This window comes from Helobdella robusta, assembly GCF_000326865.2.
Source record: "Helobdella robusta unplaced genomic scaffold HELROscaffold_3, whole genome shotgun sequence".
Lineage (NCBI taxonomy): Eukaryota > Metazoa > Annelida > Clitellata > Rhynchobdellida > Glossiphoniidae > Helobdella > Helobdella robusta.
In genome coordinates, this window is record NW_008704501.1 from 6,412,767 (window position 1) to 6,438,396 (window position 25,630).

The 25,630-nt window shown below is 33.3% G+C and overlaps 4 protein-coding genes across 4 annotated transcripts; 3 read left to right on the forward strand and 1 right to left on the reverse strand.

Annotated features, from left to right (window-relative positions):
* Positions 1 to 468: 468 nt before the first annotated feature.
* On the forward strand, positions 469 to 1,631 carry HELRODRAFT_161652 (hypothetical protein; the record flags this gene model as incomplete). Its single annotated transcript, XM_009021547.1, has 3 exons — positions 469 to 679; positions 994 to 1,088; positions 1,605 to 1,631. 3 exons carry the CDS (start codon positions 469 to 471, stop codon positions 1,629 to 1,631), a joined length of 333 nt encoding a protein of 110 aa, XP_009019795.1.
* Positions 1,632 to 4,340: 2,709 nt separating this feature from the next.
* HELRODRAFT_161653 (hypothetical protein) lies at positions 4,341 to 6,270 on the forward strand (the record flags this gene model as incomplete). The annotated part of the gene is made up of 2 exons (XM_009021548.1): positions 4,341 to 4,447; positions 5,961 to 6,270. The coding sequence occupies 2 exons, from the start codon at positions 4,341 to 4,343 to the stop codon at positions 6,268 to 6,270; spliced, it is 417 nt and encodes a 138-aa protein (XP_009019796.1).
* Positions 6,271 to 12,061: 5,791 nt separating this feature from the next.
* Positions 12,062 to 15,820, reverse strand: HELRODRAFT_65269 (hypothetical protein; the record flags this gene model as incomplete). Its single annotated transcript, XM_009021549.1, has 10 exons — positions 12,062 to 12,181; positions 12,459 to 12,644; positions 13,011 to 13,148; positions 13,324 to 13,503; positions 13,658 to 13,819; positions 14,139 to 14,375; positions 14,540 to 14,676; positions 14,810 to 14,960; positions 15,251 to 15,475; positions 15,773 to 15,820. The coding sequence occupies 10 exons, from the start codon at positions 15,818 to 15,820 to the stop codon at positions 12,062 to 12,064; spliced, it is 1,584 nt and encodes a 527-aa protein (XP_009019797.1).
* Positions 15,821 to 16,163: 343 nt separating this feature from the next.
* On the forward strand, positions 16,164 to 25,364 carry HELRODRAFT_106613 (hypothetical protein; the record flags this gene model as incomplete). The annotated part of the gene is made up of 11 exons (XM_009021550.1): positions 16,164 to 16,945; positions 18,045 to 18,261; positions 18,507 to 18,735; positions 19,372 to 19,428; positions 19,736 to 19,768; positions 20,206 to 20,288; positions 22,683 to 22,972; positions 24,025 to 24,156; positions 24,287 to 24,376; positions 24,543 to 24,721; positions 25,232 to 25,364. The coding sequence occupies exons 1-11, from the start codon at positions 16,823 to 16,825 to the stop codon at positions 25,362 to 25,364; spliced, it is 1,566 nt and encodes a 521-aa protein (XP_009019798.1). The 5' UTR covers positions 16,164 to 16,822.
* Positions 25,365 to 25,630: the final 266 nt, after the last annotated feature.

The window sequence follows — 25,630 nt, forward strand, 5'->3', positions numbered from 1 at the left end:
ACATATATATATATATATATATATATATATATATATGTATGTATGAAACATTGAAATATGTATACATTATATGGTTGTCATACCTTAATAGATATGAAAGGGAAATGAATTGATGGATGAATGAATGAACGAACGAACGAACGAATGAATGAATGTTTGACTGATGGACAGTTTATTTTATTTAACTAATTTCAAATAATTTGATTTAAAATTTAAATAAAATTTAATTAATTAAAATTAAACGCCTTAATTGATTAAATAATAATAATAATTAAAAATCATTTATTTTCTATTCTTAAAACAGAACTATTTGTCACTGAACCCATATTGGCAGGTCTGATTTGTATAGGAAAAAAATCACCCAACATTATTTTTTCAACTTACCTTATCAAAAAGTTCACCCAAAAACAAAATCATTCACTCAAATAGCAGACAAATCCTGAATTTTCATCAATACTAAAGCCAAAAATGGATTCGCACGCCGTAAAAAGCCAGCAAAACGTTGCGGTACATACGATCAGTTTTAGGGGCAAGGCAGGGGCCATCTTCGTACTCCTCTTCTTCACCTTTGCCCTTTTTCTTGTGGGGTTCATCACCCCAAGATGGTCAAAAATTGATGACACCTATTTGGGAATCTGGGAAAATTGTACCTGTCTTCCGCACAACTATGCTGGAGATGGTGAGTGTGTTACCTGGCTGGCTGGTTGATTGGTTGGTAAGTTGTATGGTTGATTGGTTGGTTGGTAAGTTGGATGGTTGGTTGGATGGCTAGTTGATTGGTTGGTTATCTGGTTAGTTTGAATAGTTGGTTGAATAGTTGGTTAGATGATTGGTTGGTTAGATGATTGAATGGCTGATTGGTTGGTTGGATGATTTGTCGAATGCGTGTGTATAGTTATTTAACTGTCACACAATCATCATGATCACACAATCATCATGATCATCATCTCATTACTTTCACCACCATCAACTCACCATTCGAAACCATCCCAGCCCAACTGATAGCGATAAACAGTCTGCTGGCAGCCTCTTTCCTTTTCCTCCTCATCTCCCTACTCCTAATCACCATCTACATGTGCGTGCACACAGTCAGCAAGAACTCCACCATCATCTCCCTCGTCTTCTTCATCTTTTTCTCCTGTTAGTATTTCATTTTGTTGTTGTTATTATTATTATTACAATATTACTATTATTATTATTATTATTAATAATAATATTATCATTATTATTGTTTTTGTTATTATTACTGTTGTTGTGATTGTTATTAATTTTTGTTATTAGTATTGTTGTTTTAGTATTGTTGTTGTTGTTATTACTATTATTGATGTTTTTTTAATATTGTTAAGGTTATTATTATTATTATTATTATTATTATTATTATTATTATTATGCTACATGGGAATCTTGCATATTGAAAATTCCTCTGAATTCAAACATCTCAAATGACATTCTTCCACATGTATTAACGTACATATACAACAAACATCATATACGCGCACATGCATAAACATATAAACACACACCTTACACACACACCTTACACACACACACACACACACACACACACACACACACACACACACACACACACACACACACACAAGCCGTGCCAACACAACACTGTAAAATGAAATAAAGTTCAATACAAAACAATGCAATAAAACACATCTCTGTTTGATCCTAACAAAAATGAAATGTACACACACACACACACACACGCACATGTTCAAAACGTACTCGTACATGTACAAAAACGTACACACATTTATTAGTACACACTTACATAAATTTACTAACCATCAAAAATCTGCTTAACCGTATAAAAATAAAATAATTTTACACACAGAACAAACATATATATATAAATATAAACAGACACAGACATCCACACACACATACACACACACACACACGTATATATATATATATATACAGAAACATACACACATACAGAAACATACATACGTACGTAGACACACTTAAAGATAGAAGTACCGATGGAAAAATTGAATTGAGGGATTTTTTTTGAAAAAAGGCGCAAAAAGTTTTGAAAATTTCCTACACGACTCCGAATAAATTTGTATTTATGTTAATCAGGTACGCGTTCAGACACACACACACACACACACACACACACACACACACACACACACATATATATATATATATTCTTTACTCCGTTCATTACAATTGTTTTTTATTTCCTCTCGGTTTTATCTTTCTCTATTTTATCTTCATCTCTTTCTTCCCTCTCTCTTTCGCTTTCTTTCTCTTTCTTTTTCTCTCTTTCATTTTATATGTTCCGCTCTCTCATTGTTCTCCTCGCTTGCTCTCTTTTCCAATTTCTCCCTCCTTCCCATTCTTTCTTCAATATCTTTATTATTCTACCCTTCTTATTTTATTCTATTTTTTGCCTACTCTCTCTCTCTCTCTCTCTCTCTCTTTCTCTCTCTCTATCTATCTATCTTTTTCTCTTTTTCTCTCCCTTTCTTTCTCATTCTCCCTCTCAAATATTTTTAAAGGGTGTTTCTTTTCAGCTGACAACAAACTTTGCACGTTGATCGATTTTCAAGATAGCTCGTTTTATAGCTAAATAGAGAGAGAGAGAGAGAGAGAGAGAGAGAGAAAAGAGAGAGAGAGCGAGAGAAAAAGTAAGTGAAATAGAGAGAATGAAAAAAGAGAAAAAAAAGAGAGAGAGACAAATAGAGAAAGAAAGAAAGAAGGATGGATGCGTTGTTTTTGTAGTTTATTTTTATCGTCATTGTTAATCTTTCTATAGGAGTTTTTTTGTATATGCTGCTTCTGATATTAATGTTAATTATATATTTATATATTATATATATATATATATATATATATATATATATATATATATATATACACATCCATATATATTTGTATAAACATACCCATAAATATTTGTATATGGGTATATGTGTAATGATTTGTATCGGCAAAAACTTAATAGTAATTAGTTCTGGTTTGACTAACGATGAAAGCAACCAGTCATAATCATATCATCATCTCCATCTTCTCTGCGTGGTCTGTGGTCTCACTGGTTGTCTGGCTGGTTGTCTGACTGGCTGGCTGGTTGGTTGGCTGGTTGGCTGGCTGGTTGTCTGGCTGGTTGACTGGCTGCCGGTTCACCGGTTCATATGCCACTCTTGACTTTTCAAGGTTTTTGTCGGAGATCATTTGTGAAAGGATATCCAGATAGAAAGAGAGTAAGTGAAAGAGAAAAAACGAATGAGAGAAAAATAGAATGAATAATAAAAGAAAGAAGGAGAAAAAAGAGAGAAAGCTTGAAAAAATTAAGAAAAAGTTAGGCGAAAATTTTAAAAAATGTTGAAAATTAAAAATATAAAAGAAGAGAACAAAATAGAAGAATGAGTATTAACTATAAGGTGCAAGAACATTAGATGCACACACACACGCACACGCACACACACCACATGTACATACAACCAAACACACACACACACACCACACATCCAACACATGCACTAATTTAAATCACTTAAACAGATTTAGAATAACAAGAGTCGGGTTGATATATTCGGTAAAAATATTTGTAGTATTGGGCAAATAATTTCTCCTCTTTCAGTTAAGAATGATGTGAAAAGGAAAGTTACATGCATATTCATTCGTTCGTTCATTCATTCATTCATTTATTCATTCATTCATTCATTCATTTATTCATTCGATCGTTCATTCATTCATTCAAGCATATTTATCCAACGTAGAAAAAAAATGTTTGTGCGTGTGTATGTATACTTACACGTGATAGTATGTACGTCTGTGTGTGTGTGTGTGTGTGTGTGTGTGGTGTGTGTTAGCTGTTGTGTGTACGTGATGTTGATGTTACACATGTGCGTGCGTGCACAGCACATAAACAATAACGTTAACAGCCTATAAAACATTCTAAAGCTTCTGTGCAGTAGATCGCGCTATGGGACTAACAATTCCTTTATTTTCATATTTTAATTGAGTCAATTAGTTCTTATATTGAGTTAGTTGATGAGTTGTTGTGGTCTAATTAGTAGTTGTTTTCCTTCAATTATTCAATTATTACTAATTATTCTGTGGAGTTTTTGTGAGGGTTGAAAAAGATCATTTTCCAAGTTGTTTCATCTTTAATGGTCTTTCATTGCTTCGGTTAACATTTTTAATTAAATTTGTTTACATGAACTGCGGTAAGTTGAAACCAATTTTCAAACTTTAAGAAAAATGGAAAAGAATTAAGGAAAAAAAATAAAAGAAAACAACTATTTGATAAAAACGAGAAAGAACAAGATAGAGAGAAAGAAGGAGAAAGAGAATAGAATAATAAGAAAAGAGAGATGGAAAGTGAAAGAAAGAAAGATAAGAAAAGAAGGAATGAAGTTTTACATGATTCGAGTGCAGGCACAGGCACTAGAAACCTCGTAATGGTACTTCAAATAACAAGGTGAGATAAGATAGTATATGAGATATAAACAGAATAAAATGAAATGTAACAAGACAAAAATAGAATAAAATAACATTGGGTATAAAAATAAATTGCTCTGAGCCTTGCTTAGAAATGTGAGGGAATGACCTAACTGTGGTAATATATGTGATGGTACATGAGTGTGTGTGCTTGTGTGTATGTGTGTATGTGTCTGTGTGTCTGTGTGTCCGTGGGTACGTTCGTTTGTATTCGATGGTGTACGGTTAAGTGTGAACAAATGCTTTTTTGTCGAAAGGTGTTTGTAGATTTATATTTATGCATTTTAAAAGAAATGGTGAAACAAAGTAAAGAGTTAGAGAGAGAGAGATAGAGAGAGAGAGAGAGAGAGAGAGAGAGAGAGAGAGAGAGAGAGAGAGAGGAAAAAGATAGAGAAAAGAGAAACAACAAAGAAGCAGTTGGAGAAAGGAAGGCAAGAAAGTGAAAAAGAGAAGGAGAAAAAGAGAGAGAGAGAGAGAGAAGAGGGATAAAAAAAAACGAATTGAAACATTTGCGGCTAAACGTACTTTGTGTAGATGTACGTAGGCATCAATTTGTTGAGGTTTTTATAGATGTGTGTGTATGTTTGTGTGTTTGCGAGTGTGCGTGTGTGTGTGTTTGTATGTGTGAAAATGTGTTGACTATATATACGTATTCATATTTTATATAAATTTATTTGTATGGATAGTTCTTGTATGTTTATTTTGTATCTTTCAACATTTTTCTTTATCTATGTCTGAGTTTGTATATAGGTATGAGTATTTTATTATTTTTGTCTGCGAGTGTATGTGTAGGTATGTTTGTTTGTATGTGCGTGTGTGTGTATGAGTGTGCGTGTGTGCTTGTACAAATGTCTGTCTGTTCTCATTGATCTTTAGTTGAATCTTTTTTTTAGGTTATGTTTTGTTTGATGTAGATAAAGCATCCACATAAACCATGAACCATGCTGGTATATAATACAGTTTTTTATAGATTAGCAAAAATATTTATAAAAATTACAAAGGTAAAAATATGAAAATATTAGTTATATGTTCTTTCTTTCTCTCTCTCTCTCTCTCTTTCTATCTTTCTCTCCCTTTGTCTCTCTTTCTCTCTCCCTCTCCCTCATTTTTTCATTTCTGTTGTTTTTATTTTTTCTCTGTTTGTATCATTTTTTCATAGTTCAAATGTACATCAATATCGAGTATATACATATTTAAACTCTCACACACACACCCAAACACACACACACATATAAACACACACACACAAACACTTCACACACACACACATATAAACAAACACACAATCAATCACACAAAAACACTCCACACACACACCACACACACACACACACACAAACACTTTTCACACCCAAACACGCAATCACACAAACACACAAAAACACACAAACAAACACTCCACACACTCAATCACACACACACACGCGCAAACACACACACGCAAACACACATACACACACAAAAACACTCCACACAAACACACTCCCACACAGTTATATTCAATCTGGTCGGTTACATACTGTACGCTGTTCTCCAGAAGAAAGAAACTCACACGCTCTTCTGGTCATTTGGCCTGGTAGTGGCCAGCTCAGTCTTCTGTCTCCTAGCTGGCATCGTGTCCATTGTACAGTTAAAGAGTTCAGGGGTCAGATTGTAAAAGGTCAAGTTGTTTTATTGAGTTCAAGGTCGGATTGTAAGGGGGTTAAGTTTGTGGAGATGTTAATTAATGGTGATGGGTTGTTTGTGAAGTTTGTTGGGTGTCTGTGGCTGGGCGGTTTGGGTTTGATGGTCTGTTTGAAGTGAATGAGGTTCAGTGAGGTGATTGTATGATGTTCTCTCTGTGGTTTTTTGACGTGTTTTCTGTTTTGTTTTTCAAGATTAATATGAAATAAAAGTTTAAATTGTTAATATTATTGTTGTCATTTTTATTAATATGCCAATAACGAGATATTAGTTAAATAAACAGATGGATGAATAGAAGGATGGATAAATGGAGGAATAGAACGATAGCTAGATGGATAGCTAAATGGATGGATGAATGGATAAGATAAATGTTATATGTGCATATACGGCATGTTTAATTTTTCAATTTAAATTTCTTTTTGAGGATTCTTACAAACTGAATAGTAGCTTAAGTGACACTAATAAACTGATTTAGATTAAACTGCTAAGCTTAAGAAAAGAAAGACTATTTAAGACAAGATCGTACGAGACCATTGGAAGAATTATACAAGAATCTTCAATAAGAAATTGAAATATGCATGTGTATGTATGTGTATGTGCGTGTGTATGTATGTGAATGTATGTGTTTATGTATGTGTGTATATATATATATATATATGTATGTGTGTTTGTATGTATGTGTGTGAGTGGTTTGTGTGTGAGTGTGTTGTGTGTGTGTGTGTGCGTGCAATGTGTGAAGCATAAGTAATTTATTGCTTTCAATTCAAGAGTTGAAATATTAAACAATAATAAGGCTTGTTATCGTGGCATGGCTTACATCTGCACTGCTGTTCATTAAATCTTGTTATGTTATGCTATGTTATCGGGGCGACGATGACGATGAAGATGATGATAGTACTGATGATGATGGCGATGAAAAGAAGGCTGATGATATTAAAGATAATAATAATGGTGATGATGATGACCGTTGAGATAGAAACGATGATTATGACGCCATGAATAATGATGATGACGATGATGATACAATGATGATGATGATGATGATGATGATGATGATGATGATGATGATGATACAATGATGATGATGATGATGATGATGATGATGATGATGATGATGATGATGATGATGATGATGATGATGATGATGATGATGATGAGATTTACTTTACCGATTGAGTGTAGGTGAAAACTGCTTTCATGTTATCATTATTGTTGTTATTATTATTATTATTATTATTATTATTATTATTATTATTATTATTATTATTATTAAGTGTGCATCTCCTTGAGAAGAGAAAGAGAGAGTGATTTGATATTTAGAGCGCTCAGCTTATTGGATGGATAGATGGATAGATAAACTATTTTTAGGTTTATGAAAAGATGGATGGATGAATGAATGAATGAATGAATGAATGAATGAATGAATAAGTGAGTGAATGAATTAGTTATTTTTATTATTTTTGATATACTTTACAAACGTGCCTATATCGACTTTAAGAGTACTCTAACCCTACAAACAGGCACGCCTGTGAGTTTTAAAATTATTTTTGTGTGTATACAAACACTACATACACATGTACTATTATAGACATAAAATATAAACTTATTCACACACACACACACATACATACACTCAGGTACACATACGTACACACATATATATATACACACACTCAGGTACACATACAGACACACATACATAAACACACACAAGCAAGCGTGCACCAAATTTTTTTCAGGTCAACGCGCACAATTTGAAATTGAAAACTGCAAATTAAGCTTTGGAGTGCAAGCAAAAGCAAAAGTATCGCATCGTGGGTATTTTACGTACGTATTTGTACTTGTACTTATGTGCGCAAAATGTACACACACGCGCGCATATACATTAACATTTATACGCATATTATACAATATTGATAGTTAAAAATTAGTAATATATTTTAAAAACAAATTAATATTGTAAACACGTGTAAAATAGGCAAAGGTAGGTAGGTAGGTGGGTGGGTAGGTAGGTAGGTAGGTAGGTGGGTAGGTAGGTATGTAGGTAGGTAGGTGGGTGGGTAGGCAGGTAGGTAGGTGGGTAGGTAGGTAGGTAGGTAGGTAGGAAGGAGCACTTCTAAATAACATCCATACAAAACATTGATGCTGTAGCAGTAAGAACAATGATAAAAAAAGAATAATAATAGTAAACGCACTAACAACAATAATAATAATAACAAAACAATAGCGATAATAATAACAATAACAATAATGAATCTATGCAAGAACCTGCTAACATGATACAAGTCAATCCAATTATAAAGGCAAAATACAAAATTTTCCATGCTCTCAATATATGCGCTATATAAATGTATACATTTTACGCTATATAAATACCTATATAGGCATAGGCGATGTACGAACATATGTAAAAGTTTGTGTATATACTTATGTATGATATGTATTCACACAAACATACACACACACACATACACCCACAGAAGACCAACACATAAGTATCAAGTATAATTACACACATACACAAATACTTGACAGAAGTATTAGGTGGAAATATACCGCAGTATATAGTTCTGGTATTTTTTCAATGCTTTATAAAAGCAGGGGTAGAAAATGAAAAAGAGATGAATGTTTATTTTTAGAAGATTTTGGCGCGTTTGTGTTTTCTAACACGGCACTATATCTTTATTATCTTTGTTTTTTATTGTTTTTCTTTATTAATTTTTTATTTTTCCATTTATTTTTATCGCTGTGCTTAAGTTTTGGGCTAGGCACATTTATAGTTTTGGTGTAGGTAGGAATGATGAGAAGTTAAGCTGATGTGTGCAATGTTATTTTTCTTCCAATCATTCTGTTTTATCGTTCAATTCGTTCAAGGATCATGTCTTTATCTTTCTCTCCGTCTGTCTGTCTATCTATCTATCTGTCAGCTCCCAATTATTCATTCTGTCTATCTATCTATTTATCTTACTAGATATTTAGATATCTAAATATGTTTGTCTATCTATCTATATTACTAGATATTTAGATATCTAAATATGTTTGTCTATCTATCTATCTTACTAAATATTTAGATATCTAAATATGTTTGTCTATCTATCTATCTTACTAAATATTTAGATATCTAAATATGTTTGTCTATCTATCTATCTTACTAAATATTTAGATATCTAAATATGTTTGTCTATCTATCTATATACCTATCTGTCTTCAATCTTATCTAACAGTTATAAGTATACATTTAATTCATTAATTTATTGATATTGTTTTCATTAAACGTTCTCTATGCTTTTAATTTGTGCCAGATTTAATTCAATACGACGATGATGATAAAGTATTGAAGTTTTCTTTTAAATAAATTTCAATCAACTGCGTTCTTAACGAATCCGATGAATGGGCGAATGAGTGAATGGATTGATGAATGAAAGGAGGAAAGAATCTTTGAATGGATGGATGAATGGAGAGAAATAGCAAGCAAATGGATGAATAAATGAGTGAACAAGGATAATTTGAGTTCACCCACATTTATTAGTCTCGCTTGGAGATGGAGTTAAATTTTTTTTATGGAGGAGTTTTTTCAGTGCTAATTTTAAAAAAGTTCTATTGGAAATTTTTTTTACCGCACAAATATTTCACACAATATAAAAGTATTATGTGCCATAATTTTTAATAATTTGCCTTTTATATATTATTATTATTATCAGTTATATAATTTGGATTTAAATTTTTTCTCTATGAATAATCATTCAATCATTCGCCAATTCCTCCATCAATCCATCCATTCATTCACCCATCCATTCGTTCATTCATCTATCCATTCATTCATCCAGTTTTTATATATAAATTATTATCAAATTCATTTCAATGTTTGATATATTTTCGTACGTTTTTGAAGTTTACAAGATGCTTAGTAAGAAGAAAGATTAATTGTTATATATTCAAACAGAAACCAGACACAAAAAATTTCAAAAATAATAAAATAATAATAGTAACAATACAAAAACATTTAATGATTTTAATTGATTAATAGTATTGATTGACGATATTTAATTAATTGTGATTTGAATTAATTTGTTTAATTGGTTCGTAGATAGCTTGCTATGTGTATTTGTTTCTAAATATAACACACACATTTGCACACACACACAAACAGAGAAATACACACACACAAACATGCATGTGCATTTATATGAAAAGCTTTTTTTAAAAAAAATAATAAAAAATTGTTGGTTATATTTTATGGATTGAGTCTTTCATTGAGAAATAGTTTAAAATTTAAATTGTATCAGTTCTTACATGTGTTTTCCCATAGATTTCGAATAATAATAATAACAACAACAACAACAATAATAATGATAACTATAATAATAATTATAACAAAAATAATAATAATGATAATTTATAAAAAATGCTAGAACAGAATGATTTTCGATGTTTCAGACTACATTGTAAAAACTGGTTTCCACAACTTCCACAACTACCATTACGACTCCTTAACAAATTAAACTACTGTTAAAATAATCATAAATGCATCTTATCGCGACAGCTACTGCAGTTTCTTCGAAACAAAATTAAGGTCAATATTTTTTAAATTAATTTGTAGAAAAGTAGAGAAAGAGAGAGAGAGAGAGAGAGAGAGAGAGAGAGAGAGAGAGAGAGAGAGAGAGAGAGAGAGGGAGAACGAGAGAGAGAGAGAGAGAGAGAGAGAGAGAAAGGCAGAGAGGGAGAGAATGAAAGAGAAAGAAAGAGCAAAGAAAAAATTAAGATAAAATGGACAAAGGAAGTCAAAATAGAGAAAGAAAGATAATTTAAATAGCCGAAATGTTAATCTCCACGCTTCCAATTATCGCCAGATTGTCATGGCTAGGAACATCTGGATGTAAGGGGTAACAAAAACGTGACATTTTAAATTTTTAATTCAAAACTAATGAATAATAAATTAAATTATTTATTTTATATTAGAATATATTTAAAAAAATCGAGATCACCACAAAACTTTCATATGTCGAAACTAATAATAAACGGAGCGTAACTGCAATCAAAAAACTGCCATAATATTAACACAACAAAACACAACAATAACATTATTAATATTAACGACAGTAACCTAACATCAATACATCAACATGATAGCAACACAACACAACAACAACGACATTAATAACAACATCATGGACTGCACTAACCCTTCCTTCAACGTGGTCACCACGTTCGGACATCGATCTCTCATCTTCGGACTGACCAGCCCCTTATAGAAGTCCCCCCTCTCCAGCTTGCACTCGCAACTTTCGTCGCACACCGCGGAACCCACCGGACATTTGCATGGTTTCTTGCGGCATCTTACACAAATTTCGCAATCATTTTCGGCTTTGTAGTCCTCGTCGACTCTTTTATTTTCATACTTGTAGGGTTCGTCATTGTGGCATTCGTGTTTGTTCTTCTTGACTTGGCGGTCGCTCGCGAAACAGTTTGATGTTGTGGCGGCAAAAGGGTCGAGTTCTGGACACGTTTGCTGGATTCGAATAACTTTCGCACTGCAACTGCAACCACCGTCGCCGTCGCTAGTCCTGTACGGTTTGTTGCACACGCTGCAGACGCTAGCCGGGTCGAAGTTGCTCATCTGATCGAAGCAGCTTCCGTTGCTGGCGTCCTGACTGCCTACCTTGCACCTGATGGACTCGACGACGTCAGCTGTCGGCGAGGAATGCAAGGAAATGATGCAATTTCTTAAAATTGAATGAAATTCTTATCGATATGCTTGTGATAATAAATTTTTCATCCCCTTACAGCTCCTTCCATTGCCATCTTTGTCATCGTCCTCACATTCATCTCCATCATCCTCCTCTTTCTCCTCCTCTTCCTCATCATCATCCTAATCATCATCATCATCACAACCACCACCATCATCATCACCTCACCACTTACGATCAAATTGATCCGGATACTCCGTCATGAACTTGAGAACGTATTTGTCGGCGTCAATGATCCGGAACTTCCTCGAATATATCTCTATGACGGAGCCTATCTTGAAATCCTGCAATAATAATAATAATAATAATAACGCATGACACAAACATGAACAGCTGCAAGATTCAAAATAAAATGAAAAATTGACTCGAGAAATATTATAATTGCATTCAACGCCAGAATAACTAAATAATTACTTAACTACCTAACTATCTAATTACCCACTCACGCTATTAATTAATTACTTAATTGATCAATTAATTACTTAATTGATCAATTAATTATACCTAAATCAATTATACTTTTATTTCAATCACATATCAAATCTAATGGAATAAACCAACGTTGGGTCCATAGAATTCTGGCTCATCAACACTAGACGAAGGTTTACGTATTCTGGAGCGAGCCAGGAACGTGCCGCCAATGAATCCGGAATTTGGCTGCTCAGTTTCGTACACGTTCACCAAATCCCCCGAAAGACTGTACGATAGGACGAAACGTCTGCAACTTTCTATCGGAGTAGGGTTATGCTGTCGGTTGTCGGTGGTCAAGTTTTAGAGTTAATTTACTCGAATTTGGAAAAAAAATTTTATTTGTGTAGCTGATTTTCTAAAATTGGCCTCAAAATTAATGTAATTTTGTGGTGTTCTTGTTATCTCGTTATTGCTGTCATCGTAATTACTGCTACTGTACCATCATCTTTATCTATTATCCTCTTCATCACCACACTCGCACTCAAATAAGCCTAATCACACACTCAAACAAATTATAACGCCAACCATTAGCCCTGCTCACAACAACAATTTGAAATGGCAATCAATCGACATCAAACGAATGATTTAACAACTATTTCAAAAAATGAGTCTAAATGTTTTTGGAAAAATCACCAGACTAACCAGAGTCATAAGGTAGCGAAGAACAACGCCCTGGTAGTTCAGCATCTTGCCGTAATCCTTTTTTGGCGCGTTTGGGATGGAGTAGACATTTTGCATGGAATCATCTAGAGTTCCGTGCAAGTTCCATGGCGGTATGTCCTGTGCGTACGTGTGAGTGTGTGTGTGTGTACATTTGTTAATGTTTTGTCGCAGACCATCATTTATCCACAAAGCTAAACAGTAATTAATGTAATCTAGATTGAGTAAGTTCTAAAATTCTCTTCAATAATAACAACTGAAAAATGTCAAAATTTATCGCAAGAAGGCAATTCACTTTGGTCCTCAGAGTTGGATACCGAACGCTGATATCCGCCGGAGTGAAGTCAGTGATCCCGAAATTTTTCCAATAATAAGCTTTGGTGAAGTCGTCGCAGTTGTAAAGCAGAATCGGTCTATTGTACACTTGCACTGTTTTCCCGATCCCAAAATCTTTGGGACTGAAATATTCTTTAACCTAAAGGTGATGATGATTTGAGTAATGTGCATTTTCAAATAAGCTGCTACGTAAAGTGAAACTATAAAATTCAAATCGGGGCGTCAAGAAATATTTTTTGAATAATTAGTTAAACAATACAATGACGGACACAAAACTAGGAGCGTAAACTCACTTCCATTTCAGAGAGTTCAAGAGTGCCCCAGTTAAAATCCGGATGAACGTCGGATCGATCCTTTGGGATTTTGTGCCTGCTGACGATGAATGGGAAGAGGTCCCTGCCGTCATTTTGATGATGGATCTCCTTCACGTCCATTGTGTCATCGCTCAGGTAGAACTGCAGGCGTTTGTAAATATTTAAAAGCCCCATTGACGCAGCGAAAATTGCGCTGTATGAGTTGCAGTAAATGGTGATTGAATGCATCCATAAATGTTTGTTAAATTTTAATTATTTTAATAAACATACTGTCGGCGGGCTTTTTTGGATTAAATTATAAAATCAAGCAAATATAAATTTTTAAAATAAAAACAAATTATATAACTAAAAACAAACAAAACCACTTAGCAGGACTAACATGCTACAAAAACTAAACGATATGAAAAGATTAGACGGCACCAATGAAACCATAAAAAAACGTTGGACAGTTTGAAAGCACCTGCAGGACAACGGTTCTCAGGTGCTTGTGGAACTGATCATTATCGTCCCAAATGCCGTAAAATCTCAAAACTTTCCGGTCATTTTTGAGAAACTTGCACAACTTGATGCACTCCTTGGCTATGCAAGGGTCCGGATCAGCGGGCCTCATCTCCAAGCACCTCCTCATCTCCGTATACGGATCTTTTGGCGGACATTCGGGACATCTTACTTCTATTCCCTGGCTTTCTAACCAGTCCTGGCAAATTTTAAAAATAAATACTTAATGTTAGAGAAATTATTTAAACTGTTAACATTTGAAATACTGATAACTCGACGTTGAAAAACCAAAAAATTAGAGTAAAAAAGAAAATAAAAACAATTTTTTTAAAAAACAAATGAACCAATTACAAAAAAACCAACCCTTGTTGAAGCGTTGTAATCGTAAATATGCATGACCTTTCCAAAGAGGTTGACGTTGGTGCCAACGTTCAAATCATTCCACGTCCAAATCCCGCCAGCATCATTCTTCGGTATCTGACGCCTGCTTATGAATGTGCCTACAAAGAAACCAGTTAACTATGTCTTCCAAAAAATATACACGTAAGGTAGCGTAGATCTAACTTAGAAACTAATTTGTCAGAAACTAGAAAAATAATTTTATGAAAGTGCATTCTTGTTTGAACTTTGAACCTTGAGGAAAGCCGCTGTTGACAGATTTTTCTTCCTCCACAGAAATGCTGTCATCTTCCAAATAGTAATACAAATTTAAGAAACGTACTCTGTATGATTCAGTTGGACATTCGTATATCGTCTCCTTGAACCAGCATTTGAAACCTAAAACCTATTTTTTAAATTTTGTTACATGCCTTTGACAAAAAAAATTAATTTAGCAGGCTAGAAATCATATATATATATATATCAATACAAAACAGTACCAAGAGGGATTTAAGACATTTGAACGTTAGTTAGACAAGCACTACACCATGCACACAGAAAATATGATAATGTTTATGTTATGAACAGTTTCGCAAGCAAATCAGAATGCAGCAAAAACAACGTGTGACATGGCAATTCTGCCGTCCAAGCCAACTCGCCGACAGATTTTAAAAAAATGCGGTCAAATAAGAATACCTTTTTGTCCAGTTCAACAAACGAAGGCTGAAAAGCAGAAGGAGGGCATTCTTTGGCCTGTCCATAGGTCAGCACAGGATTGTAATTCATCAAAAGATCTAGTTCACTTTCATTCAAGACATTGTAATCAAGCAATGTTTCGCCGCCAATTTTGAAACGGGGCTGTTTCGGAATGGCGAACCCATTGCGATATCCCAGAGTTTGACATCGATGGTATCGATTTTTCTATTCATGAATTAGTTAAAGAACAAGTGGATAATGACATGAAATACATAAATCAACAAAATTATTGCGTTCATTAAATTTAAAAAGAAACTAATAGATCATTTCAAAATATAACAATGTCTGTCTCATAATACTGACTTTCAGTTTTTAGAGAAAAACGTTAATGAAGAATATGCAAAATTTTGTAAAAATAGTCAAAATAGCATAAGTAAAATCATTAAAACAATAATTAATAACAACCGTTTAATAGTTAAATCGGAAATATAGACAAATATAACAAACGAAAGTATACAAAACCGTTGGATCATTAAAGTTATATCCGGGAAGAAGAGGAAGATTTTGCATATTTGTAAAAGATTAACTTTTTATGAAAACTTTTCAAACACTCGCTGCTTTCAAATTTGAATTCAATCGATATTATTTTTATCACTCTACACGATCAACATCAATTTGAATAAAGTAAATACAAACACGATGACATCATTAATAGAAAACCACTTTGTTCATTTTAATAGTAAAAAATTATCACGTAATAATTGATATTAAAGCTGAAACGTGATAAAATTCAACCCATAAAACATATATTAAAATTAGATTTTCAAGGTTTATTCAACAAAATTTAAATAAACTTTTGTCATTTAACTACCGCTGATAAACATTGCGGAAGTTACTTGTACCCGTGTTGTATTTTTTTTTTTCATAAAATTGCAGAAATGTTTTTAAATTAGAATTCCGACTTTTTGATGATTAGGGAAATGAATTTTTTTTATAATTCCTAATTTGCAATTATGCGCGATGTTTTTATTAGTGAATTTTATGAAATTTGGTTATTATATTAGTTCAATTTCTCAAAGCGTTTTCCTCTGTTTTACTGTATTGTGACAAGAAAGGACGTTTTTTAGTTTCTTTCTCTAATTGACTGGGTTCTTTTTTTGTTAGGAATTTTTCGTGATTTAACTAATTTTTAATGTGTTTTAAAAGGCAAGCATTTTCTAAGAATAAAATATAACAGTGTGTAAAATATTACCCAAATCAAAGTGAAAAAGAGCTACTTAGTGCTACCTACAAACAACTCATTCATAATGGAAAAATCAGGACAAAGCTGGTTGTGATCAGTAATTAAACATTGAGTATAACAACATTTCATTTTAGATTTCAGTCAGTTACTACTTTATACTATAATAGATAAGAAGTACAGTAAAAGTAGTTAAGAAGAACTAGTATTATTTCTGCTTTTTGTAAAAAGCATTTCGAATTAAAATACAGTTTTGTTTATTTATTGATGACGTAATTAGTCAGAATTAATAATTTAGTTGACTGATCAGTAAAAACTTATTCTGACTGACTATGCATCCTAGTCCCTTCCAGTCATCTGGAAAATCAGCTGGCAACCAGATGTCATCATCCAACCTGTCAGTAGGGAGGGAGAGCCTCAACAGTTCAGATGGGGGACAGCTGATACAACAGCCGGTACAAAGTTTCACATTATAATAATTTATTCATTATTCATACTGATGATAATTTTATTAAAATTTTACATACATTTAAGAAATATTTTTCAAAAATATGTAACAGCAAAGCAAATATTTCAAGAATTTACTTTTATTTCATGTTTTACAGACAAACATAATATCACATAGTAAAGATGCATCACATAACATAGCAAAGTTATTTCTCAATTTAATAGCTCACACACACACACATACACACACACACACACACACACACAAAAACTAATATTAGTACAGATGCATTGGCAGTATGTAATACATCTTTGACACATGCACCTCACAGTATAATAATGAGCTTAGATTTATATATATATATATATTGTATATGGTATAAGATATAGTAGATATATATATATAATATGTATGTGTGTTTGTATGTACATTATATATATATATATATATACATACATAAACATATATATATATAGTCATGGGTTTTCCATTTAATTTGATGATTACTCTACAGTTCCTAATTAATTTCTATGATAAGCCATTTAGTTTGTTTATGTTTGTGTCTTTACAGATATAAGCACACATACACCAACATACACATACACACACCATACACATACATACATACATACACACACACACACACACATACATACACACATACATCTATATAAATTTGTTCTTCATGTGATTATTTTTCATTCATTCTATTAGAATTTTATTTTCTGAGAAGCTGATAGGGCAATGCTGTCTATATATTTGTTTTAAATTTATTTAACATTTCTCAGTTTATTCTTTTTTTTATGGATGGATGTATAACTTGCTTCAATCAATGAGTTTTAGGATTTTCAAAGTGGTTTTTCTTCAAATATTGATTGTAATTTAAATAAGTTGTTGCATTAATAAAATTTCGATGTTAAATTTCTGAAATATTGAATGGAATTAATGGATTTCATAATAAATTAATATTTTCATTGAACTTTTTTTATTATTTTAATACTATCTTAAAAACAACTACGCCAAAACTTTTATTATAAAACATAGAAATAGATAGATATAGACAATTCACGACGGTAAAAAATTTTAATTAAAAAAATTGAAATTAGATTGATGTTGCCACTCCATTCTCGAACACATCCGGCAACAACATCAGCTCTATTGGTGGTGGGGGCTATGCATCTCCCGATCTGCAGAATTCCGACTTCACGGACGGAAGCTTCCCCTCGACGCTCAACTCTAAAGCTAGATCTGCCATCGAACAATTGCAAGTTAAAATTGGGAAAACCCAGCAAAGAATTAAGCTGGAGCAAAATGCTAAGGAAGGTAAGTTGGTAGTTTTCCTATTAGATATGAAATTTTTCTTTTAATGGTATTGGATTTTGTGAAATTGTATCGGATTAATTTTTTGACAATACTGGTAAACATTTTATAAATTTTTATTTTTTTCTTATCTACACATCTTTACACGCACATACACACGTGCACACACACACACAGACACACACATAAACACACAGACAGACAGACACTTAGAGGTACACATAAACTATCCCTACCCAATCCACCAGATAATGTGAATGAATATCTCAAACTGTCAACTGATGCCGACAAGCAGCAGTTGCAGCGAATAAAGGCAGTCTTCGAGAAGAAAAACATCAAGTCAGCCCAGGCTATAGCACACCTTCAGAAGAAATTAGAAGAATATGACAGAAAATTGAGGGAGATTTCACTACAGGGTACCACTGCCATCCACAAAGGTTCCAAAGGGGTTCTAAAAGATGTCGGCCAAGGATTAAGGTGGGGCTATTTGTGATTTCTGATTCTAAAACTGTTTAAAGAATTCAATTGCTTCACGTTTTAATTGAATTTTTACAAACTTTATTGGATGTTACTGTGTGATTTATTGAGATATCTGAGTAATTAAATTGTTAGTCCATCCAATCAGCTCTCTCCTATTTGACATTATTTGTCTATTTAAATTAATGCTGGCTCTAAGATATCTTATTGGGCAATGGGATATTTATTTATATTTTGGTGTCCATGGAATATGTTTTATGTGGGAGTATTTTGTTAAATTTATTTTTGATGTTTTTTTTCAAATTTTTTTAGTGGTTAAATTAATCTAAGAAAAATTGATTTATTTAGTCATTCATTCATTCATCAGTTATTCGCACATTCTGTCAATCAAATGTTTTGTTTATTCGTCCTCCGAGACTCATTTGTACCATCCTTCTATCCGTTAATCAGTCAATTAAAATCACCAGCAGTCATTCATTCATTCATCCAGTTAATCTATTCGTCTAGTCATGTAATAACGCCATGTGATTCATTTCGTTGGTTCATTCGCTCATTTATTCAATCATTCATTTATTCTTTCATTAATTCATTCATTCATACGCTAATTATTTCCTTCTTTCCATCTGCCCTCTGAAGAGTGTTGTTTGTAAGGGACCCTACGAGATCTCGAGATGCTAGCCCATCCACATCCACGTGCGATTTTTTAATTTAATCTCATTGGTTAATTAATTAATTAATTAAAATTTGTTTTTTCATTAGTTTTTAATGAATAATTAGTTAAATCTAATTAAACTAACTAATTAATACTGCTATTTAGTAGGATTGGCTATTCATTAAATTAAGCTAGAAGCGTCTTTTTTTCGTTTATTTGTGTTTTTTATTTTTAAAAAGCCAGATGTTTTTCTTCACTTTTTTGGCTTCCTCTCGATTTTATTTTTTTTTTTTAACAAAATTCTTCTTTTATTTTAATAATATTTTCAAATTTTTGGGTTTTTCCTAGCATGCAGTTGAAAAGTAGGAATGCTGCTACATTGTTAGTTTCACTTTCGTTTTGCTTTTATTTTTGTTGTTATTATTATTTGTATTGTTTAGTTTCACCTGCTTATGCATAGAATGTTTGGTAAATTTTGAAAAAAAACTATTATCTTAGAGATTTTATATTGATGGCTTACCTTGTTAATAGCTTTATCTGGGAAAATCCTTTTTTTTCCCATATAATCCCATTAATAACATTATATTGCTTTTAATATGCGTGTGTGTGTGTGTGTGTGTGTGTGTGTGTGTGTGTGTGTGTGCACATTTATTTTATTTAATTCTTTATAATTAATATAAGCAGGTATTACCCTGAGCATTTGACTGGACTAATTGAAGATTAACTTGCATAACAGATTAAAATAATAATAATTATGACCTACCATAATAAATAATAATTATAATAATAATTATACTTATAATTAATAATAATAATAGGCCTGGTGTTTGGAAGACCAAGGATAGCCACCATGCATTTAAGAACAGATACGGTAGCGCTGACAACATCACATCTAGTCTAAGTTTGTATATGTGTGTGTGTGTGTGTGTTTCTGTCTGTACGTTTATGTATGTGTATTATTATGTGTATGTTGTGTATTATTATGTGTATGTTGTGTATTATTATGTGTATGTTGTGTATTATTATGTGTATGTGTATATGTTTGCATTTGTATCTTTGCAACTATTTAACTATTTTTTGGTTTAGTTTTTTTTTCATTTTTTTCATTCTATAAATGAATTTTGATGTCATAAAGATATACAAATGACAGCACACGCACTCACACACACACACACACAAACATACGCACATATACACTTACAGAAGTGTATGATGTTAATTCAATCAATAAATTTTTATGCGTTTGGATAACATGCAAAGTAGTGCTAGATGCAAATTATTTTAACGGGTTTTTATACAGTAAAAAAAGTTTAAATTAAAACAGAGCTAGCTGTTTGTGTTAACAGTCATGTTTAGATTTGTGGTGTTCTTGGTCCATTTAAACACACAGACACACGGATACAAGTACATTTAGACATTTAAACCTGCTATAAGAGAGAGAGAGAGAGAGAGAGAGAGAGAGAGAGAGAAAGGAAGGAAGGGAGAGCGAAAAAAGGGAAGATACAAATAAAAATTATTTTAATAATTTTATTTTAATAATTTTAATAAAATTATTTTAATAAATTTTATTTTACTACTGAATTACTTCTTTTAATTGATTTAAAATTGAATTATTTATGTAAAATACCCTCCCTATGTTAAGGTATGTTAAGTGTGTGCCCTTATGTATGTGTACAAGTGTGTGTGCATGTGTGTGTGTACATCATACATGACTCAATTAAACTTTGTTTGCAAATCTTTTGGAGAGCTCAGCTGACAGATTTGTTTGTTTAATTAAAAATTCAATGTTAAGGTCAATGACCATGAACAAACTTTGAGGGAAAGAGAGAAAAAGGAAGAGAGAGAGAGAGAGGGGGGGGGGAGAGGGAGAATATTTAACAAATGGTGATACATATGTTAGGTATATATGATCGATATGACGCCAAAACATTGTGCAGCAGACGAAATAGCAATATACCGAAAGGATTGGAATTTAAACGGAATAAAACCGTTGTTTGTACTAAACAATATTCTCATAAATGAAACACATATCTAAACACATGTGCAGTGTACACGTAACGTACAAGCATACAAAATATACACACGTACACGCACACATAAACACACGCGCGCGCAAACACACACACACACACACACACGCTCACATATATTCAGAATTATCTCATCATGAACTGCCGATATGTAGAGATGATCAGCCTATCAATGCCATTACCACCATCAGGTGACTAATGTTATGGTTTTTTGAATGTTATTGTTTTTTGTTGTTGTTTTTGTTGTTATTATTGTTATTATTATTATTGTTGTTGTTGTTGTGGCTATTCTTTCTGTTTTTTTACAGATCATAAGTTATTATACTTGTCCTTGTTAGTTGTTTTGTTCTTATTCCCACAGTATAATTGCGTTGACATTGCTTTTTATGTTTGTGTGTGTGTTTGTGTGTATGTTTGTGTGTGTGTTTATATATATATATATATATATATATATATGTGTGTGTGTGTGTGTGTGTGTGTGTGTGTGTGTGTGTGTGTGTGTGTGTGAGTTTCGTGCATTATTCTTGCTTGGTGTAATACAGCCAGTGGCTAATATAACAAGCTGGAATAATGTTTAAAAAACATCACCAATATCATAATTATTACCAACTAAACTTTTTGATAAATCATTCATTCATTTATTCATTCATTCATTCATTCATTCATTCATTCATTCATTCATTCATTCATTTATTCATCAATTCAATCATTCATTCATTCAATCAATCATTCATTCCTTTATGAGATATGGTTTCTACATTTAAAATTTAATATTTTTTTCTCAAACATCTTTATTTTTAAATAAAATGCGCGTTTAACCAGCATGCTGTTTTGTTTTGGTGATTAAATGATAATGATGGTGATGACGAAGATGGTGGTGACAAATATTATTATGATGTATCAGCGTTTTGTAATGATGATAAAGATCATCATTCTGATCATTTGATCATAATCGTTTTGTGCTCATCTTCGTCGTCATCGTTCCCATCATCTTCACACTCACCCTTCACGTCATCATCCTCATCATTTTTACGTCCAAAATCATCTTCATCACCATCCTCTTCGTCATCATCATCTTCCTAATCATTTTCATCATTATCTTCTTCATCATCACCTTCATCATCACATCATCGCCAGAGACCCATCTGACGATGACATCTCCAGTTGCATATCCGACAGTCTAGCCAGTGGCGAGTGCTACGGAGCCGCGAAACGATCCTCAACAAAGTTCCACGAAGCCTATCTCAACCAATCCTCTACAGCAGTTCCCACCCAATCCAGTGTTAATCCCTCTAATCCCAACAATCTTCAATCTTCCTCCTCTGCCAACAACTCTCCAATCGTTAATCTCACGTCACAACAGCAACGACTTCAGCTACAGCAACGACTACAGCAGCAACAGCATCAGCAGCTGCAGGACGACAGCTTAAACGATGAACAACAGCAGCAGCAGCTAGCAATCATGCAAGCGAAAGATCTGGCCACCATCATCACCAATTTGACTGAGTTTCAAGAGATGCAGTACAAGTTGCATTGTTCTGTCAGTACGTTAAAGGTAGTTTATTTATCATCACTTGTATCATCTTCATCATATTTTATTCGTTGTCATCACCCACCACTATTTCATCATCATCGTCGTCAACTTCATCATTGTTATCAACGTTACATCATCGTTATGAGTGTCACAATTTTTTAGCTCTAATTTTGTCCGTTGTCATTCATTCATTCATTCAATCATTCATTCATTCAATCATTCATTCATTCAATCATTCATTCATTCATTCATTCATTCATTCATTCATTCATTCAATCATTCATGGCCACGATGCAGTGAATGTATGAAACCGACAATTACACATGTATAATTATGTCTCATTGATGTAATTACTAACAGCAGGCCTGAGTGTTGTGTATGTCCATACAAGCTATACTATCGAGTAATTTTAAGTAGCATCAGCTGTCTTTATTATTGTTGTTGTTGTTGTTATTAATTATTGTTGTTGTCTTTAATCTGTGCTTACAGACTGAACAGCACTGAATAACAACTCTCACATGTGTTGTACAGTACACACACATGTGTTTCCTCTCCAAACTTTCTTAAAGATTTTTCACTTTTCTTAATCACCTGAAATGGTATCACTCTTGTACATAGTTTTTTTTCCCCCTCTCTTAAGGAATTTATTTTCTGTTTTTCTCCAGATTTGGCTATCTATGTTTACTTCGCAGTGTTCGTTTAAATTTTTTTTCTTTTATCTCTACTTTTGTCTTTCTCTCTCTTTCTCTCTCCTCTCTCTCTCTCTCTCCTCTCTCCTCTCTCTTTCTATGTCTGTCTGTCTTTATCTCTCTTCTCTCTATTACGTCGTTGTTTTATCTTTTATCACTTCCTGTTTATCTTTATTTGTTTAATTTGTCTATCAAATCAGCCATTCATTGGCACGTGCATAAATTAGTTCATCAAACCATCTTCAAACCATCCATTCATCTCTTCCTCTGCCATCCATTCATCCATCCATCCATCCATCCATCTAACTATTCACTCATCCATACACTGATCCATCCATTCATCCATACACTGATCCATCCATCCATTCATCCATCCACGAACAGACCCAGTTGGATGAGGAGGGCATATTCTGCAGGCAGGCCCTGGAGGAAGAGCACGACAGATGTGAGAGGCTGGAGGAGCAGATCAACGACCTCACCGAACTACACCAGAACGAGATGTACAATATCAAGCAGGTTGGCGGTGGCCTGTGGTGGCTGTGGTTGTTAGTTTTGATGATGATGGCCATGGTGGTGATGACGATGATGGTGGTGATTGTGATGATGAGGATGAAGATGGTGATAATGATAACGCTTCCACCACCAGGAAATGGTAGGGATGCAGGAAAAGATGGAGTACCAGCTGGAGGAGAGGACAAGGGATATTCAAGAACTTCTACTCACTTGCCAAACTAGGGTACTCTACACACACACACACACACACACACACACTCACTCACTCACACACACTCACACACGCACATTTTTTTTCTTTCTCGTACACACATACAGACACACTTTTTCTCTACACTCACACGTACACACTCACACGTACACACACACACGTGCACGTTCAACAACAGATCAACAAGATGGAGTTACAGCAGCAGCAGCAGCAGCTGATATCAATGGAGGGCATAGAGAACACGAGCTTCAGAGGGCTGGCCACCAAACTTATAAACATCGTCCTTGCCGTATTGGCCGTCGTTCTCGTCCTTGTGTCCGAGGTTGCTAACCTCATTGGCCCATTCCTACAGACTAGGTAGGGCTCTGTGATTTTTCTTGTTTTTATGGAGTTTGTTGCTGTTGTTTTTGTTGTTGTTGTTGTGTTACGTTTAGTTTTTTTTTTTTTTTTAAAGTAGATAATATTAATTGATGTTTATGTTGTCAATTAAATTCTGACTGGTTAATTAATTAATTAGTTAATTGATGTAGTATGTGCACTGCACAGCACATGTGCACTATTCGTCTGTAGTCATAATTTGCTATGCATCACCATGCAAGTAGTTTAGAGAGGGATGAATGAGATAAGAGTTTCAATGATTGGGTGTGTCCTGTAACGTGTTTGTGTTTGTTTGTTGTGTTGTTTGTTGTATTGTTTGTCGTAGTTGTTGTTGTGTTGTCTGTTGTTTATGACTTTAATACTGACTTTAAGAATTTAAGATTTAAAACTGAATTGATATTGACTTTAAGATTTTGGGGAAATAATTAAAAAAAAAGAATGAATGAATAAAATTTATTAAATGATTTTTTTTCCAATTATATTTGAAAGGCTAAGAATTGTCGGAACGGCTCTGCTGGCGAGTCTGTTGGCCATCTTGTGGAATCGACGACTGGATCTGTCGGATCTTCTTGATAGGTTTTCTCTATTTGGAAATGGCACTCTTTCCTCCTCCAGTTTCTGAAAAAAGGATGCTTTCATCATCTTCATCATCATCTTCATCTTCGTCATCATCTTCATAATCATCATTCTCTTCATCATCATACTCATCATCTCCTTCATAATCATCTTCATCATCATCATCTTCATCATCATACTCATCATCGTCATAATCATTATCATTTTCTCTGATCATCATCATCATCTTCATCATTAACATTTTTTTTTCAACCATGCGTTTTTCTTTTTTTGCCAGTGCCATCATCCATTAATCCTCTCGGCGTCATCTTA